The sequence below is a fragment of the Anoplopoma fimbria genome, chromosome 16 (genome assembly GCF_027596085.1).
Source record: "Anoplopoma fimbria isolate UVic2021 breed Golden Eagle Sablefish chromosome 16, Afim_UVic_2022, whole genome shotgun sequence".
Lineage (NCBI taxonomy): Eukaryota > Metazoa > Chordata > Actinopteri > Perciformes > Anoplopomatidae > Anoplopoma > Anoplopoma fimbria.
Window position 1 is genome coordinate 4,997,606 of NC_072464.1, and position 20,785 is coordinate 5,018,390.

General features: G+C 39.9%; 1 protein-coding gene across 1 annotated transcript; it reads left to right on the forward strand.

Moving 5' to 3' along the window:
* Positions 1 to 8,562: 8,562 nt before the first annotated feature.
* mmadhcb (metabolism of cobalamin associated Db) lies at positions 8,563 to 20,535 on the forward strand. Its single transcript, XM_054614970.1, has 8 exons — positions 8,563 to 8,706; positions 9,429 to 9,476; positions 10,237 to 10,381; positions 10,652 to 10,857; positions 11,027 to 11,135; positions 11,406 to 11,536; positions 18,246 to 18,332; positions 19,830 to 20,535. Exons 2-8 carry the CDS (start codon positions 9,468 to 9,470, stop codon positions 20,022 to 20,024), a joined length of 882 nt encoding a protein of 293 aa, XP_054470945.1. The 5' UTR covers positions 8,563 to 8,706; positions 9,429 to 9,467; the 3' UTR covers positions 20,025 to 20,535.
* The last annotated feature ends 250 nt before the right edge of the window (positions 20,536 to 20,785 follow it).

The window sequence follows — 20,785 nt, forward strand, 5'->3', positions numbered from 1 at the left end:
TATGCAGAAAGTAACACAGCTGATTTGCTACTGCTTTCTCTAGGATCTTAGAGAGGAACGGAGGTTAGATATAGGTCTATAGTTAGCCAACACCTCTGGAGCAAGAGTGGGTTTTCTTAAGAAGAGGTTTAATTACAGCTAGTTTGAAGGCCTGTGGTTACATGGCCCGTTAGTAAAGACAGATTGATAATTTCTAATAAAGAATTGCTAACTAAAGGCAAAACTTCCTTAAGCAGCCTAGTCGGAATCGGGTCTAAGAGACAGGTGGAAGGTTTAGACTTAGAAATAGTTAAAGTCAGTTGTTGAATGTCAATGGGAGAAAAGCCATCTAAATATATATTCAGGTTCTACAGCTGTTTCTAAGGTTACTGTATTTGAGGATAGATCGGTACTGGTTGAGGGCAGCAGATTATTAAGAAGTTCATGAAGTCACTACTACTGAGGTTTATAGGAATACACGGCTCAACAGAGCTGATTCCACATTGGTGTAACGCCATATCCTTTCAAGTTTTCGCAATGTTTGCTTTAAATTGCGGGTTTGAGGGTTATACCATGGAGCAAAGCTCACTACCACTGTCTTTACAGGTACCGCAAAATCAACAAAAAATGAAAGTTCCTTGTTGTAACTTTTAGTTAAAGTACAGAAGTATTGTCAGCAGAATGTACTTAGAGATACTAGATTATCATATTTTTGTTTTTTTCACATTTTAATGTTTAATGTAGAGCCAATTTGAGATACTTTGTATACTAAGTGTTTTTTCCTACTGCATCATTAAATGTAAGCACATCCTGTGTTTTTATATGTAAAAATAACTAGTAACTTTAAGTGCAAATAAATAAGAGTACAATATGTATCTCTAAAATGTAGTGGAGTAAAAGTATAAAGTTGAATGCATGTACAAGTATGTCAAAATTGTACTTAAGTACAGTGCTTATCACTGAATATCACTGAATAGACATGATACAATGTATTTATACGCTCAGTAGGCAACTCTATTTATTAACGAAAGCGCGATACATTGTGCAACATAATACGGTGGCATGTAAAGGTTATTTATTGATAAGAAAGTGTGATGAAACCACAAGATTTTCCACCATTGGTCCTGGCGATGGAGATGGGTCCCAGCACCAGAGGTGGCCCAGTCTGGAGCTCTGCAGCTGGACGCTCCTTGAGAATTAGTCTAAGCCATGAATTATCAGACTTGGCTTGGAAGAGTCTTTTTGCCACCCCCCATAACAAGGATATGTATATATAAATTAATACATGAATATGAGTAACATAGCACAAAAGCTTTTCTTAATATGAATTACAGACAGAATACTATTAACATTATCAATAGTTAATACAGAAGAAAGGATGAAAAATTCTACTAAAGCAGTTTGTGTCACAAGTCACTCACTCGCCTCAAACTAGTTCAGAATGCAGCAGCTTAAACAGGCCCTATTATGCTATTTTCCGTCTGCATATTTGTATTTCAAGTTACAGTTACAACATGTTTACATGCGTTAATGCTCATAATCCAGAAAAAAGGTGCTATATAAAGTTATTATTATTATTATTATTAACTTGAACATGTTAGTAGAGGCAGCATGGGGCTCAATGGTTTGCACTCTCTGTGTGAATGATGTTCTCCTCATGCCTGTGTGGGTGTAGCCCACCCTTCATCTCATTCCCTTTTTGAAAAAGGGGGACAGAAGTGTGTGATCCAATTGTTGGGGTAACACACTGCTGAGACCCTGGAAGTTTATGTTGGGTGCTGGAGGGGTCATTAGAGTTTATCTAAGTGTTTTGTGTCCTATTGGGGGTACTGCCAGAATACAGAATACCTGGGTCGTAGCTATGAGCCACCCGGTCCTTGTATGACCAAAGTGACAGCTGTGTCCATATATGCCTAAAATACTACATACACTCCGCATATAGTCTGCAGATCACTGGATGATGCTCACTGTGTCCCGCTTTTGCTAATTGGAGCACAAAATGGTTAAATATTTTAACAAAAAAATCCTTCTGAAGGTCAGGTTGCACCACTTGGTAACATGTCTTCATTTAGAGTCCATTTCACACATTAAAATCCTAAATAAGAAGGGAATTTAAAAAAAAAAAGACACTTTTTCAAGTTAAAAATGAGGAATGGAGGTTTCAGTGGGAACTGATTAGTCATACATGATGGAGAAGAGACAGTGTTTTCTCCTGAGCATAGTGATCAGACTTCAGTATTTGCAAATAAGTTATTTAATGTTGCTATGAACACTAACAAACTGTCTACCTCTGAGCAGAATAAAAACTTTTATACCCTAGTGTGTGAAGTACAGAGAATCACTGAATCACTCTGTTTGGAAAAACACATTTTCAAATATCAAGTATAATTTTACTCCACCTGTCTTGATACCAGAAGCACAAAACTACAAACATATCCTTTATTGAATCGCAAGTCTGCTATTAAATCAGGATCTACATTACGATGGTTAAATGTTGCCCTATTGTCACACCAGAGGGACAGTGGGACAACATTCCCCTATTGGTGCCACACATTCATAGGAAGGCATGACATATTAAATCCAAAATAGTAAGCCCCAAGAAAAGTGAAAACCCAAAGTGAAACCCATATATCATTAGAATATAAGTGCAAATAGAAGAGCTGGCCCTGGTCTGGTCAGAAGAACCTTGAGCTGAACGCTCTTAAAACAGAAGGTGACGGTGGACTTAAGGAGGAACCCCCTTCACTGACCTCCATCACCACAGTGAACAACAATGTGGAAGCCTTCAGGGTTTTTAGGATCTCGATCTCCCGTGACCTCAAATGGACTTCAAACATAGACACCATCACCACTTACAAGTACCTGTATAAAGGTCCAGATATATAGAGGCATAAGGCGCCACCCCCTGACAATAATAGAGATTGCAGGCTAATATCAGCCCTCCTGAATATTATTAAATATCATTAACAGTTTGTTAACTTGTTAGTTATTGATAAGAAAGATGCTCTACTACAATCAAATTCATGAAGAACTGGCTTGGCACCAATAGGAGTTCAGTTACATAATGACCCTTCCCTCTTTTATAGGTTCCTTGGACACCATCAGGAAAAAGGCCCAGAAGAGGATGTACTTCCTGCTCGAGCCCTGGAAGTTTAACCTGCCTCAGGAGCTTCTGCCACAATTCTACACCTCAATAATCCAGTCTGGTCTCTGCACATCCATCAATGTGTGGTTTCATCAGCTAGCAAACAGGACAAGAGCAGACTACAACGGACAGTCAGGACTGCAGAGAACATCGTTGAAGCCAGCCTGTCCTTCAATTCAATTCAATTTAATTCAATTTATTTTGAATAGCCCAAAATCACAAATAACAAATTTGCCTCAGAGGGCTTAACAATCTGTACACATAGCAAACAGGACAAGAGCAGCGACATCCTCTGTCCCGGAACCCTCACATCGGCACAGGAAAAACTCCCTGCAGAGAAAAAAAACTTTAGCAGGGAAACTCCCCTAAAAAAAAGGAAGAAACCTATGGGAGAGCGACAGAGGAGGGATCCTTCTCCCAGGATGGACAGAATGCAATAGATGTCATGTGTACAGAATGAACAACATAACAGAGTTACAACATATTCAATGTGTATGACATAAATGATTCATATAATAAGAGTAGCAAGCAGAGTAACAAAGGAAAAAATTTAGACTAATAATAATAACAGCAGCAATGACTATGGTAGAATTATAATAATGCTATAGGGAATAGTAATAGTAATGTGTCTAATAATAATAATGGAAGTAGCAGTGGGTGTCAGCAGGGCCACAGCAGGAGGCACGACCACAGTCCAGGTACCAAAACGATTCATGGAAACCTGCGAGGCGAGAAAGCACAAAGACTCCAGGGTAGAAGTAAAGTCAGTAATGTGGATAAATAGGACATGAATACATAAAGATGGAGGGAGAGAAGAGGAGGGAGGAGCTCAGTGTATCCTAGGTAGTCCCCCGGCAGTCTAGGCCTATAGCAGCATATCTAGGGGCTGGACCAAGGCGAACCTGAGCCAGCCCTAACTATAAGCGTTATCAAAAAGAAAAGTCTTAAGCTACTCTTAAAAGTGGTGAGTGTGTCTGCCCCCCGGACTGAAACTGGTAGCTGTTTCCAAAGATAACTGAAGGCTCTGGCTCCAATCCTACTTTTTGATACTCTAGGAAGCACAAGTGTAGCGGACATCCACCAAGACAATATGAATCCAAGTGTCAATGAGATGATCTAAACCTATCAACTTCCTTCAGGAACTGCTCTCACGACCACACTGTAAACAATTGCTGTTAATTTACAGCCAATTTCCAACACTAATCTACTGTATTTATGTAATACGGTTTGCATTGCATTGTGGGCTGGCCCATTTGAAGCAACAGCACAGAGGCCCTAAACAGTATCTTAATGTTTTTAATTACAGTAAACTACAGTATTTTTGGGAAATTTGTGTTGCAAAGAGAATACTGGCATTGTTGAGGGGACGTTTTAGAAAAGTAATTTGGAAAGCAGTTATTCAAGAGGAGGACGCACTTGGGAGGACATGTGCTACACATCAACAAGAAGACCTGCTTCATCTGCATCGATCCGGTTGTGCAGCTACAAATTAGACGGTAATTAAAAACAATATTATTTTCCTCTCAGTATCTTATTCATACAGGTAACGTAGCATTACCGAATATAAGGTTTGAAATCAAGCTGATGCTCAGCAAGCTGTCTAGCTAGCCAGTCTATGATTTTAAAATGTGACTTACCAATGAGGTTTGAGAATTAAACAGCTCAAACATTTATATTTACGTGCATTTTGGATTCACGGTCTTCAATCAAATGCTAACGGTTTATCATGTGAGAATGCTCTTAAGATTTTTAGCAGTGGTTGTAAGCTAGCTAGCTGATATCCTTTTGCCCCTTGTTAATAGTTTGCAATGCCACAAAAATACACAAAACAAACCTGAAGGTGGGAATGGTGTGGGGATTATAGTAGTCATATCACCTTGTGTTACAAAACCGAAACAACCCATTTAAGACTACAAAGTGTTCCTAATAGTTTTTCATTCAGTCTGTGATCTTAGACTATTGTGATTTTAGACGCTTCATTGGTATTAATCCAAAGAGAGGACAAAGGACAAAGTTGTCTCCAAGAGGACGATGTGATTGTCCAGAAGAAGTCTACCACCGTGAATACACACGTATCAACACTACTGAAGAACCTCATGACTTTAAATGGGATTTCATATCGGTAAAAGAACTCTCTCTCGTCTATCTCTCTCTCACTCCATATGTTGTTTTGACAGACTGACGTTGCCACATTGAACCACAAGAGACTTAGGTATTATCAGCTTTATAAGCATTGGTTTGGCATTGTTATTATTGAGTTATTTTGATTCATTTTTATGTTTGTTGCTGTTTTACAGTTGCAACACTGGAATTAATATATGGAGACGAACACCGACCATCAATGTGATGGTCATCTCTATCTGACCCAGAGGAATCCTCTTGGAATTAGGACTGTCCACAACCACCCAGACTCTTGCTGATGCACCTAGCTCAAAGGACTCCTTTAAGAGGCAAAACAGGAGCCTAACTCACAGTTTTTATTTTGCTACTCCAAATCGTTTTGGCTTGTTTTGATGGGTCGTCCAAGTGTTGTTGTTTTTTATACACTAGCAGTATTTAATTATTATATTATAAAATAAACGTTTGTTTGAATTATATTCTTTCTAAGTTGTTTATTGCGTATGTTGCATAATTTCCATAATTATAGCTATGTCTATGTTGATATTTTAAATAATCTAATCTGCTAAACTGAGTTATTGTATTACCAGAATGTAACTGTAAATTAAAATAATCACAAAAATATACTGCATTAATTTTTACTGTAATAGACTGTGAAATTGTTCAACAGTATGACTACTGCAGAATTACAGTATATTGCTGGCATCTCTGCTGCCAGTATTTCACTGTAGATTGAAAAAATACAGAAATATACTGTATTCTACTTTACAGTAATAGGCAGTTACGTCAATTCACGGTATGAGTACTGTCTGCCAGCACTTTACTGTTATTTAACGGAAACATTCTTTACAGTGCATAAAGGCACTTAGTGGTTGAACTCTGTTTTTACCCAGTGCCTGGACTATCTGGCCCTAATATGCTTTTCCACTTTTTCCCTCTTCTTTGTGTGTGTTATATATATTTTTTTACATGTAAAAGGTCCGTAGAGTATAAAACCTGAAGTCCACGCCTAAAAGGAGTTACCCTACCCCTCAGAAACACTGCTCCTGAACTGCCTGAAACGGCTCCATTGAATCATTTCCTAAACTTCCGTAACTTTATGAGGTCACAATGTAAAGGAAGTCACGTAAAACTCCTTCCGGCTAGTTTGGCCCTCAAACAACAAAAGAGAGAGACGTAGCTGAAGCTCACAACTATCATGGTGTAGTAGTTAAGAAAGCACTCTTTCACCCAGGAGGCCCGGGATCGAAATCCCATCATGGCCTACTATAGTCCTACTATAGTGGTGTCCTCAGCAAACTTCACTATAGTGTTAGAGGAGTGGATGGGTGTGCAGTCATGGGTGTAAAGGGTGAAAAGGGCAGGACTGAGCACACAGCCCTGCGGTGAAGTGCTATTGAGACAGCATCCTCCGTAGATCTGTTTCCCCGGTAGGCAAACTGGTGGCTATCCAGATCAGTGGGGATGTTGGCCTTGATGTGGGACAGTACAAGTTTCTCAAAGCACTTCATCGCAATTGGTGTCAGGGCTATTGGGCGATAGTCATTGAGACCTCTGACTGTTTGTTTTTTGGGCACGGGGGTAATGGTAGTGGATTTGAGACATGTGGGGACCACAGACTGTTGCAGTGAGAGGTTGAAGATGTTGGTAAACACCCCTGCTAGTTGGTCGGCACATGACTTCAGTGTGCGGTCTGATACCCTGTCTGCTCCTGCTGCTTTGGTGATGTCAATCTTCATCAGAGTGGATCTCACCTGGTGGCGCTGTAGGACGAGTACAGGCTCCTCCCTTGGTGGTGTTGTCTTAGTTCTCACTCTGCTGGTGTGGTTGTCAAAGCGAGCAAAGAACTGGTTCAGGACATCAGGAAGCGTGGCGTCATGGCTGGTCTGTGAGGTGCTGTTTTTGTAGTCTGTTAAGACTTTAATGCCTCTCCACATGCTGCGTGGGTCGTTGTTTTCAAAAGGCCCCTCGATACGCTGCTGGTATCTGCTCTTCGCTTCTCTAATGCCCTTCTTTAGTTCTCTGCGGGCATTACTGTAAGCCAGGCTGTCTCCTGACCTGTCGGCAGCATCTCGTGCTCTGAGCTGAGACAGTACATTCCTGTCCAGCCATGGTTTCTGGTTTGGGAACACCTTGATGGTTTTGGTGGTCAGTACGGTCTCAGTACAGAAGGCTAAGTAAGCCAAGACAGATGAGCTGTTAAGAGTAGGCTTAAGACTTTCCTTTTTGATAACGCTTAAAGTTAGGGCTGGCTCAGGTTTTTAGTTAGGGCTGGCTCAGGTTTATAGTTAGGGCTGGCTCAGGCCCTGCTGAAACCCTCTGCTGATAACTATTATTAATCACATTACTATTACTATTCCCTATACCATTACCGCTCTTATCGTTATTATTATTCTACTATATGCATTGCTGCTGTTATTATAAGTAGTCTTATGAATGTATTGCAACTCTGTTATGTGGTTCATTCTGTAAACATGACATCTATTGCATTCTGTCCATCCTGGGAGAAGGATCCCTCCTCTGATGCTCTCCCATAGGTTTCTTCCTTTTTTTCTACCCGTTAAAGTTTTTTTAGGGCCTGTGCCGATGTGAGGGTTCTGGGCAGAGGATGCCGTATGTGTACAGATTGTAAAGCCCTCTGGGGCAAATTTGAAGTTTGTAATTTTGGGCTGTACAAAATCAAATGAATTTAATTTAATTGTCACTTTTAATATAAACCCTACAACCCTATATAACGTATATAGTCATCATTACATGTACATATTATACATCATGATCCAGTACCTGCAACAGTTGTATGTAGACATTTTATTTTGAATTATCTGTCCAGGTTTGTTGTCCTTTTCCCTCGCTGTTATTTCTCTTTTTGTGTAAGTCCAAAAAAAATCCTTGAACGTGCATGCATGCTTGGACAAATAAAGCTGATTCTGATATCTGATATTAGAATATGTATACTGTCCAATAATAGTTAATATAGTTTTTTTTTCTGTCTGTAAATATTATATTTCAGTTATTGTGTTTTTCTACTGTTTTTATTGCTTATTTATAATACTTGTTTTTTATTTTTATTTTTTATTTTTCATTTTTGAATTTTTATCTTGTCTTTCTTTGCTATGTCTCTTTGTGCACTTTAACTATGCTGATTCTGAATCTGCTGCGGGATATAAAGATTATCTTATGTATCTTATTAGCACTGCAAATGGCCGCCAAAAAAGCCATAAACATCCCCACTCCGGTCAGTAGGTGGCAGTAATGCGTATTTTGGTTGTTAACCAAGCGACATTCATCGAATTCGCGAAACAGAGTCGCGCCTCCATCACAACAACGCATGCGCGAATTCAAGGTGAATCTAGCAGGGATGAACCTGTGCGATACAGATAGTATTCCAACGTCTTTTTGTTTGTGTGGTGTTTATTAGCACTGCAAATGGCTGCAAAGTAACACTTTGAACTTTAAATCGTAAGGTAAGTCCTGGTTCTTACTCCGTTGTCCATTAAACGCAACTTTCTAACTGTTCGGTGACTCAGCAGATTCAGTGACGTAAGAGGACAATCTGTCGTAGGATAGCTGGGGCAGTGGTGTATAAAGTACCCAAAAGCCATACTTGAGTAAAAGTAAAGATACCTTACTGGAAAATGACTCCAGTAAAAGTGAAAGTCACCTATTAGAATACTACTTGAGTAAAAGTCTTAAAGTATCTAATATTTACTGTACTTAAGTATCAAAAGTAATTTTCTGATATTAATGGTACTTAAGTATTGAAAGTAAAAGTACAAGTAAATGCTGTTAATAAAAAAGCAAAGGGTTAGAATTTTGAGAATTATGAAGTTTATTATTTTAAGTGCTGTGGCCACCATGACCAAGGACAAGGAGGTACAAACAGAGACAGCAGCCTAACATACACCATGTGTAGCTAAATTAGAAGATCAGACACCTGTCTCTCTTTGATTTTGTAGCGAGTAACGAAGGTTTCAGGGGAAATGTATCGGAGTCAAAGTATCAGTTTTCTTTGCAAAATGTAGTGAAGTAAAAGTGAAAGTCAACAGAAATATAAATAGTAAAGTAAAGTACAGATATCCAAAAAAACGACTTAAGTACAGTAACGAAGTATTTCTACTTCGTTATCGTTACTGTACACCACTGGTTTGGGGATAGTTCCTGACTGCTTCACCTCTTTCTCTCACAGAAACATAAGTGGGCACTGCAGGAATACAGGCGCACCAGGATGGCCAGCGTAAGTCCACCCATTACTCTGTGTGTTTGAGTGAGTAGAGACAAAGAATGACTTCAGAAATCAGGGTAAATTCAGGTTTTTTTCACTCCTTCTTATTGTACACAAGTCGGCCTGAGATACATGCATGCACAGAGCACACCTAGGAGCCATAGGTGGAGATGTTAAGAGAACAGTGTGTAGGATTTAGGAGAATTTGTGTATAATAATCATAACTCAGTTTCAGTGGTGTATACACCGGAGACTAAGAATCGTGTTTTTGTAAGCTTAGAATCAGAAACGGTTTATTTAGCTTGGTGATTGGTGCGTGACAATAAACACAGTGTAATAGTGAAGTGAAAATGTATAATAAAATATGATCTGATCAAACAAGTTTAGATTACGTTAATCCAAGTCTGTTACAAAAGTGTGAAGTGTATATTAAGGATGTGCGTTTCTAAAGAAGCCCAGAACAGACAAACCACACACACTGGCTCTAGAAGGAGCCTTTTACGTTTAGTTTTTTTTACAGGCCACTGTAGCTCTCTGAACACTCTTGGAAAGGGCAGCTGTAGCTCAGGGAAGAGCAGGTCGTCCTTAAACCACAATGTTGGACATTTTGTTAAACCAAGGTCATGTGGACAGAATTTAATTTTAAAACGTAGATGAAAATATCTGTTAATGTGTAGACAGGGCTTTATTTGTATTGTATGTGCAGTATATGTGCATGCTTAAAAAGGTAGGCTAAATAAAAGAAACACTTTGCTTTATGAATCAACAACAGGTGCTGTGCAGCAGATCCAGGCTGGTCAGCTACCTCCCAGGGCTTCACGTGTTGGTGCATCGTGTGGCTGGAGCCAGAGCCTTCTCTGCTGCTGGATCATCGGGCTCTGATGAGCCCCGCATAGCCATCACTCCCTCTGACATGGGTAGGATGTTTGGTTTTACATTATAACATGAATTAGCTGGAGCTGATAATAAAATATGAAATGAGAAGCCTGGTATAGATCCTAATGTGTGGCATTCATTTTGAGCGGGAAAACAAAGCTTTGCAAGGGTATTAAAGGCAACAAGATATGCAGCCTCTTCCTCTGATCCATTGATGTTGTTGGAGACCAAGCCTGTAAGAAAATAATTTCATCTATCACATTTATATGATCTGTAAATAATGTACCTTTCTGTTTATGGACTGTGGACAGTTTGGCCCGATGAGAGCATGGGCCCTTTTGGACCCCAGGACCAGCGCTTCCAGCTGCCCGGTAATGTGGGATTTGACTGCCACCTGGAGGGATTAGCGGAGAAGAAGAAGGGCCAGGCACTAAAGATGGTCCCTGACGTGCTGTCGTCCCCGTCCAGCAGTGAGCGACACGAGTTCATTCTGGCCCAGGTCATCGGAGAGTTCTTTGTAAGTATATTATTGTTGACACTAGTAGTTTTTACATAAATGGAGATAGACAGCAGTCTGTGGTCACTGGAGTGCTCTTGTGAATGATCTCTATTTCTCATACACTAACAATGGGAGCACTTGCTTTTCTGAGAGCTGATTTTTGTGTGTGTGCGTCCGTGTTTGTCAGGAAAAAGATGACCTAGCCTCGTCTCAGAATGTCAATAAGGCTGAACAGTACTTTGACAGCTCCAGACTGGAGTGTGCCATACAGTCCTGCCCTGAACTTCTAAAGAAAGGTACAAAACTTAAGACTGCACTGCAGCAACTCACACAATTATCCATAACAACATGTTCCTTTTTTTTTTTATTTGGACCAGTTATTAAGCAACAGGCAATCCTTTAATTAAAAGTTATGTGAATGTTTGTGACTTTGTTATTCAAATGTTTGTCATTGTCTTTCTGTCCACCTTCAGGAGAGAACAAATGACTGAAGTGTGGCTCTTACTGCCGATGAGAAGTGGTTCCTCTTTCTGTCTGATGTGTTTGTTTCCTGATGTGATGAACAGATTTCCAGTCCATGTTTCCTGAGGCACCATCCACTGGTATGATGGTGGTGACAGTGACCCAAAAGACCCAGAACGATATGACGTCATGGTGTGCTGAGGTGGAACAAGAGAGGGAGCAGATGCTTGACAAGGTGAGCTGCTGGGGGGTGGGTTATGTTTTTCTATGTTTGGGCAGACTTGGATACTCAGACTTGGATACTCTCTAGCAACTTTTTTTTTGCACCTCATTCACAAGTGTTAAAGAATCAACTTGTTTAGGTGCCGTTCCCTCCAATAGACTTAAAACCTAAAAGATGAATATCAAAGGTGCCCCAATCAAGATTTTGAGGGCGATCACTAAAATATTATGTCATACTCCCCTGCTGGGTTTCAGAAGGGCTAGACCGAATAGTTCAAAGCTTCGTTCATAACATTGACATACGTATATTTTGCATATGTATTCATAGGACTGATACCGACTTATGTGATCCAAACATTTCCAATAACTCCAGAATGTTGTAAAGCCCTAAAGGTACCATTTATTGAAAAAAGATGGATGAAATCTTCAATTACAATTTCTTATTATTAGTTGGCATTTAGCCTTTTAACATTTTCATTGCAGTTAAAAATTAATTTTGTTCACCCGCATGGATAGGATTAACTACATCAACACCTTATTAAAGTCTAATGATTATTATTGTTATTATTCATTCAGGAACACTGGTATCTTAACTCGCAGTTGTCTAACTTGTTGTCTTTGTTGGATAATGTTAATGTGACCTCTGGTATGAGCGATAACGAGATACGTACTGGCAGGCCTTATGGCGGATGTGCTATAGTGTATGACAAGCATGTTAAATGTACTGTTACACCTATCGATGTTGATAACAAGCGTTGTGTGGCTGTTATGATGATTGTGGGTAATTGTCATATACTTCTTGTGACTGTCTATATGCCATGTGATTGTTACACTTGCTCCCAAGACTTAATATACAATGATATCCTTCACGATATCAATCTTATCATTAATCGGTATCCGCATGTAAATCACGTCATTGTCGGTGGGGATTTTAACACAGATTTGGCTAGATCCCGCTCCTCGCGTACCGCGTCGTTGAATGATTTTTGTGAGCGAGAATCTCTGTCTTTATGTACTAACCTCAGTGTCGCTGTCTCTGTAGACTTCACATTTGATTCAGCGTTAGGTCACAGATCAGTTATAGACCATTTTGTAGTCTCACAGAATCTTGTAGATAACGTACTGACATACGATGTACGTCATGATGGTGATAATCTGTCTGATCACAGCGCTATTCAGATGTGTGTTAATTTACCAGTGGAGCGTTTGATAGTTAACAAACAAATGTATCACCGCCCCCCATGTTGTATGGCGTAAGGCCACTCAAGAACATATTGATAACTATAAACGCTTGCTCAGTGACCGGGTGAATAGCATACAAGCTCCACAGAGTTGTATCAACTGTACTGATGCCAGGTGTTGTGTACATACTGGAGATGTTGATGTGTATTATAAGGCGATTGTGCAGGCATGTATTGAGTGTAGTTGCTTATCTATACCAATGTCTTCAAATCGTAAACCAGTGGCCGGATTGTCCGAACGTGTACAACCTTATAAGGAAAGGTCTATCTTTTGGCACTGGTTGTGGAGAGAGAATGGTTGTGTTAGACAAGGTGTACTCATTATGCTTAAAGCGCGAGCAGATCACAAACGTGTCTCTCGCAGTGTTATCAGGTCTCAAAATAAGTTGAAAATGGAACGTATGGCTGATGGCCTTCTGTCAAATAATTCACACAGTTTCTGGCAGGAGGTTAAAAATGTTTTGCGGTCAAACAATAATAGTGCTGCCACCTTAGTAGTTGGTGCCCAGGGTGACCAAGACATAAACTCCCTGTTTTTGAACAAGTATAAGACACTATACAGCAGTCTCCCATATGATGTTATGGAAATGGAACAGCTGATTGACAGGGTGGATAGTAACATAACGTCTCGATGTTCACACGTGGCAATTGCGATGACAATCATGTTATTGCAGCATCTGATGTACGTGATGCAGTCGCCGAAATGAAAATTACAAAGGTGATGCAAATTTTGAATTATTCTCTAATCGTCTGATGCAAGGAGCCGATGAATTGTATGAACATATTAGTATGTTGTTCTCTGCTATGGTGCATCATGGCTACACACCGACTGACATGAATATTTCTACTCTTGTTCCAATACCAAAAGGCAACAAGAAGTCAGTATGTGATAGTAACAATTATCATGCCATTGCTCTTGGTAGTGTAATAGGAAAAGTACTCGATAATGTTATACTTTTTAGGAATCTCGATAAACTATGTACATCGGAATTGCAATATGGGTTTAAGGCCAAAAGCTCAACAGCACAATGTATGTGTTAAATGAGGTTATTGATCTATATGTCAGAAACAACTCGGCTCACTATCTTGTTTTGTTAGATGCATCACAGGCATTTGATAGGGTCCACTATTGTAGGCTTTTTGACATCCTCATAGATAGAAACATATGTAGCAAAACTATCAAACTACTGATTAACATGTATACCACCCAATGCCTCAGAGTGAAATGGGGCAAGTGTGTCACTAATAGTTTTGTTTGTCTAAATGGTGTAAAACAAGGTGGTGTGCGGTCACCAATATTATTATTTGTTTATATGGATGTTCTACTTTATATGCTTAACAAATCAGGATTTGGTTGTCATATAGGGACGCGTTTTTGTGGTGCTATATGTTATGCAGATGACTCTAATTTCACCCTCACGATATTCTATGAATGCATTATTGTCTATTCGTGATGAGTTCGCTCTTTGATGAGTTTAATGTTAAATTTAACCCATCAAAGAGTGTTAGTCTGTCATTTAATTGTCAAGTGGACATCTCATATATGAGATGTGCCGATCACACAGTCTGAGAACGCATACATCTCGGACACGTAATAGGTCAGAACAGTAATGTAGAAAACATAACAAAAGGAACCAATAATTTGATTTTTAGTGCAAATACTATGATGGCCAGGTTCAATATGTGTGCGTCAAGCACAAAAGCGAAATTACTTATTGTGCATCGTTCTATGGTTCTGTGTTGTGGAGACTCGATTCCTCCCATATACAGCGTATTTATGTAACATGGCGTAAATTGGCACGACGCATTTGGCGTGTCCCCAACACCACACCATTGCAATCTGTTACCCAGTCTTATGTCAGCATCTAATAGTGAATGTCAATTGTCATCTCGCTTCTCTATGTTCCTATGCACTGTGCATAATAGCGATAATGCCTTAGTTTGCCTATGTTCTGATGGATTGATGTATAGTCAGACGTCTGTTGCTATTAACCAACGATTTCTCATGTACAAAACTAATGTAAATATGTTGACGTATAACAGCCGTGTTTTGCGTCGCCAAATATGTAATGATACCGTTGCTAATTGTATGGATGTTGCTACTTGTACACAAGAACTATGTGATGTTCGGGAGGGTCTGAGAGAATGTGAGTTTGAGGGGACTGACATCAAGACCATGATCAGTCTCCTAGCGAGCATGTGATTATGTTTGTTTCTTCCAACTATACAATATATGTGCGAATAAATTATTATTATTATTATTAGTTAGGAGCAGGCTTCTGGGGGCAGTCACACCGCTTTCGTTGCCGTTTGGTTTGGACGGTCTGGCTGAGGGGTCGGATTTTGTGGGTGGTGATCGTCTCAAGAGCTGCTTCACTTAATCCAAAATGTGGATGAGTGTATTTTTGTCATGCATGAAGCGAAGTCTATGGTAGTGACCGTCCCCCTCATCTGCACGTGCCGCAGATGCCATTGAGCCATGTCTGCAAAAAAACGCAGCCCTCTTGTTAAATTGAATGGCGCCAGCCCCCAGCGCTGTGTTAATGCAGGGCTGTTTTCTGTCTGACTACCTGTTAAGCAAACACAAGGAGGGGAGGAGGGAGTGGTTACGGAGTTGTAATGTTGACAGCCATTGAGGGAACAGCAGTTTTCTGAACTTATTCCCACAAATAGTTCCGTCTTGTAGTAATGCTCTCTTATTACAAAATGGTGGTGTTGTAGAATAAAGCCATGGGGCTGATGTGGCCCTCTGTAGGGGAGGAATGGGCACATGGTGTGTAATACCATCAGAGACCACCAGACTGCTCTATTAGATAACTATGGCAGTATGATGGCTGGTGTCAAGCTGTCCCTTGTGGAAATGCATTTAGAGATCCATAGAATCCATTGACTGAGTACAGGAGTTGGTTAACCAGCTATGGGGTAAATATCACCATTAAGCCCAGGTACCATATAAGCCCTCTTGCAACTTCAAGCTAGGGTGGGTAATTTCTTTACTGTAATATTTGGCAAAACTGTCCTAATAGCCAGTCAGCTATATGTAGGTGAAGTGCTCTGAGAATATCTGCTCATAACTTTGCTCTCCCCTGCCTCTGTGGGCCGCACCCAAAAATTGCCACCGCTCATGTACACTTTGACCAATCAGAGCGAGGCTCCGATTCTCCGTTCTTATTGGCTGTGGGACTGTCCGGTCACCTTGGCAACGACGTTGGTGCGTCCCTGCGTGTTTCGTCTTCCTATCAATGTAACTGAATTCACATGAACGCGCATAACTGACGTTCGGTGGGAGGAGCTACAGCAGGTAGCGTGGCAGGGAGAGGCCAGAGAGCACGCGACGGAATCTCAACGGCTGTTTTCTCCAAAATCGCCCACCCTAGCTTTCAGAGTCAAAATAAAAAATAACAATAATTGTGGGTTCTGATGTTTCTTCTAATGATAAACATTACATAAATTGCACTGATTATTGTAAGCCCCAAAAAATACATAAATATAATATAACGTGATGTGATATTATTACCCTGAGAGACAACATTTTTGGCATATTTCTACTCCTTTCTTCCTTTCTATATGAAGTCTCATTGTTGTTATTAATCAGGCCAATGACTGTAGTGTCCTTCTCTGCATGATCAATTTATACTTTTCACGTTATCAGTGCACCATACATAGATTTACTTTATTTTTGTAACTTCATTGCTTTTCCCTTTACACAAACTTGAATGTGTTTGAATCGGGATTTTCTCCCTTTTGACCTTTGAACCATTTTCCTCCTTAATTTTGACCTCACCAGATAACATTTAAATATCAGTGATATTGCATTGGTCAATTAATTTAGGTAAGGGCGATATTCTGTCCTGACATTATTTACTTTTCATTTAAGTTTGAGACAACTAAAACACTGAAGAACTAAAGTTCATGATCATATAAACATGTTGTCTGTATTGAGAGAGTACAATGTGAAATCTCATTTCTGGCAAAAAAGCTATGGAGTTGAAAATTCACTTATTCATTAAGCGTCAAATCATAGCAAAAGTTATCTGCAGACACTTTTATATAGAGCCAACATTCCCTCATGACCGTGGCATGAAAAAACTGTATTGTTACGATTTTCAACATTATAGAATTATAGGTGCTTCAAATTAATTTCATAAAACCAGAACATTTTGGTAAAAAATACTTTTAATTAATAATTTGGTGCGTTAGCCATATGCACATCTGTCACACAAATGGGTAGCTGAAGACAGTCAACCACCAGCAAACACAAAATCACTAATCACTAAGGCCCTCTCCACACTACTTCGTTTTCATTATAAATCGTATATCTTTTGCGAAGTTTACACTGAGCATCCACACTAGGCCGGTAGTTTTAGGGGACCAAAAACGGAGGAGTTTGAAAAGACTCCCAAAGAGGGATAAGTTTGAAAATGCCGGGTTTCCTGAGAAGTTTGGAAATGGTGACGTGGACACCGGCTTTCGCGATTTGATTGTATCTTAGGAGTGATGATGTGTCCTTCCCTGATTCGTCACGCCCTTATCACGTGACCCTTTCCAGAGGCAAACAAACAATAGCCTTGATTGACGATCCACTGGTGAATTCAGCATGGATAAAGGACTACAGGTGTTGCTGAACTTGTTGTCTTTACTAGCAGCTGTTGTGCAGTTAAATTCTGCATTTTATAATTCTACTACTGCCGACATGCGAAGGAAGCAGCTGTTATTGGAACGATTAGTGATCGCGGTGTCCAGCAGCTCTACGGAGCGGACGTTTGAAGGAACGGTTTGAGGCTTTGAGGAGGGGGATGGACACAAAACGGAGGATGTTCCTTTTCTAATTAATGTTTATTTTGTTTTCCACCACTATTGTGAACTTCACAAATAACCGATAAGGAACAAAAGCATAAATGCTCTCCAGTAGACAGGGACTCTAGCAACCGGCAGAGCTACGAGTAAGAGAACAGAAAACAACGAACCCGAGGAAACGAGTGAGAGACGTGTGTTGGCCAAATGTTTGGTCCCATAATCTAGTAAACTTATTTTAATAACTGTTCATTTCAAAGTAACCTTGATGTCTGTGTGGGAGAGATAGGGTTAGACCTGCAGCGTTGTAAATAATTATGAAAAATAAACTTCTAAAACCTTCCATGAAATTTGTCTGTTTGAGTTTATAGAGGAAGATTTTAGAGGAAGTTCTTAAGTATCAAGCACAACTGTTTTTGAGTAGTATAATAATATATTATCATATTATTTGTAACCAAGCAACCAATGTGCTTCCGGTTTACACCGGCATCCGCATGCTCAGTGTACGTGAATAGTCATGTGATATTTGTTTTTAGGGGAGCTAGTCTGCACGGAAATCATTTCTAAAACGATGCTGAAACACATGTGTGGAGGGACATCGTTTGGTTTTAAAACCCCGTTTTTAAACGAAAACGTATAAGTGTGGATGTAGCCAGTTGAATAAGCTGTTTTTTTTCTGCTTTGCAGTTTATTGATGGAGCGAAGGAGATCTGCTACGCTTTGCAGAGGGAGGGCTTCTGGGCTGACTTCATCGACCCATCCTCAGGCCTGGCGGTAAGATACCGCTGTCACTCAGTGTTTTAGGGGGTACACTTCGTAAGGGATGCGGCCCCATAGCATTTCATAAAATCTGAATTCAGTTCTGAATCTGCTTATAAATCTGAATCCTTTCCAATCCCTCATAAAATCTTTTTAGGTAGTTTGTTTGGTGGAATGATGACATCTTTGTGGAAAAACTCTGTCCTGTTTTTATTCAATATTTTTCCAATTGGTATCGATCCACAACACAGAGACTCAACTGTGCTGAAAGGGTGCAGGTCTCTATTAGCCACCTTTTTCCTACTGCTGGGAGGGAAAACTGTGAATCACTGTCACTGTGCTATTCTGTGTAAATAATTGAACTCTACTTCATCATTCAGCAGATATCAGCTAAAACCAGCCGATTTGAACTTGCTACAATGCTGCAGGTCACAGAATCTGATAGGTCAATATTTTAAACAGGGACTTTTCCCTCTTTATCGTTAGAATCCTCCCACAAATATTGCATTTCACATGTTTTAATACCTGCCTCGAATTGTCGGTCACACTTTGAAAAGGCCAGCCATATTCAGTAAGTCTTGTATTAACAGCAGCTATTAAGCTGTATCTACTCAAAGTTCACATCGTTGTGTAGGCCTGTCCTACTTGCAATGGTGTACCCTGTGAAGTTTGAAATGTGAACAGTGACCTGGGAGAGATTACTTTAGATTCATGTTAAGTGTCTGAGCTGGATTCAACAATGGGGAAAGGTGCAGAGTCGGTGCTGAGCGTCAAGCTCAATACTTTTGATTGATTTATAAGATCTATTAAATTCCTGCTTAAGAAAAAGCTATTAAGGCCTGGCAAGAAAGAGATGAACACAGTTTAAGTTCAAATCATTTTAACTTGGACTGTTCAAGCAAGTGGCACAATTTGAGCATTGTAGGAAAACAATACAGGCCGTGTTGTCTTTAACACTGTCAACATTAGGGATGTTAATAATTAAACGTTACCCATTAACCAACAGGAGGAAGTTTAACCATTTTGATCAGTTAAACAGTTAAAAGAAAAGTACATATATATATTTTTTTTAAATTACCAAAACTCAGAGGAGCAGCTTGACGTTACTGCTGACGTCATATTCCTCTGTCTCTATCAACCGGACGCTCACTAATGTTAACACTAACAATACTCTGCTGTGAACCCTGACAGAGTTAACATAAGATAAGATCATTCATGTGCTGGATGTGTCCATGACAATGAACACATGCTTTAAATGATGGATTTAACCTGTTTGAGAAATGGTAGACTTCAACCACCTTGCATGCAAGGAACTAATCTTGTAGGTTAACGGTTAATGATCGTTCAACAAGGGTGGACTATCGGTCAGAAAATGAATTCACGATTAGAATCCTCTGTCAACCATCAGCGCTGCTGATAAATTGTAAACATATTGAAGAAAATTTGTTCATCTGTTTTTCTGGAGACGGATGTGATCAGATAACTGAATGATGAATGTGTGTTCCTCCCCAGTTCTTTGGCTCATACACCAACAACACACTGTTTGAGACGGATGACCGGTACCGTCACCTGGGCTTTCAGATCGAGGACCTGGGCTGCTGCAGAGTGATCCGACACTCTCTGTGGGGGACCCATGTTTTTGTGGGGACTATATTCACCAGCGCACCGCCCAGCAGCCTCATTATGAAGAAGTTGCAGAGCAGCTGAACACACGCTCGGGGACACTGGGTTGCCATTAAAACTGTAAATCTGTAACACAATTATTTAAGAATATCATAAACTGACTTCTTTGTGTTTTACCTTGCAAGATGTATGTATTGCTTTCTAATTCTAGATTACAATCCCACAGGCTTAAAGCTGCTGTCTTTATATTAAAGTGGTTCTTGACTAAACTGCGGGGTTGTGGAACCTTTTGGATTCAGAACCCTCTCAGGAACCCGGCCCTGTCTCTGTCTCACTGCTTATCTGATTGTGTTGCCTGAACTGTCTTCATGTTACTTTATGGCATGAACTCTACTGTAGCTGTGCCCGTGCCCTGACAATGTAGACTCTACCCTACCATCTTAAAATGTACATTCTTGGAAACTTCAAGAAACTCCTGCTTCCTACTGCTTGAATGTGTGAAAACAAGACTAGAGGTAATCAGAAATAAATGACAATATATTTTGTAAACATTGCGTACAGTGCTCGAAAACAAAATAAACATACATAAACACTATGTATCATGCAAAACTAATGTTAGTGTTGTACAGTAAGACACACTAATGGCTATTACTGCTAATATGCTCACAAAAAGGGATTCACTTTTGAAATCAAGGCTAGGGCTCAAAGAAAATATCAACAGGGTTACAATTAATTAAGGGCCCCTCATAAAAAAAATCTTAAATATATAAGTAAACTTTTGAATGTTGTCAATATTCAGTATTGGTCAGGCTCCAGTCCTCCATTCACACGTACGCCTGCTACAC

Coding starts and splice junctions, on each gene's coding strand:
- mmadhcb (XM_054614970.1), top strand. Junction 10,858..11,026: donor AGGTCATCGGAGAGTTCTTT/GTAAGTATATTA, acceptor CGTGTTTGTCAG/GAAAAAGATGACCTAGCCTC. Junction 11,136..11,405: donor CCCTGAACTTCTAAAGAAAG/GTACAAAACTTA, acceptor TGTGATGAACAG/ATTTCCAGTCCATGTTTCCT.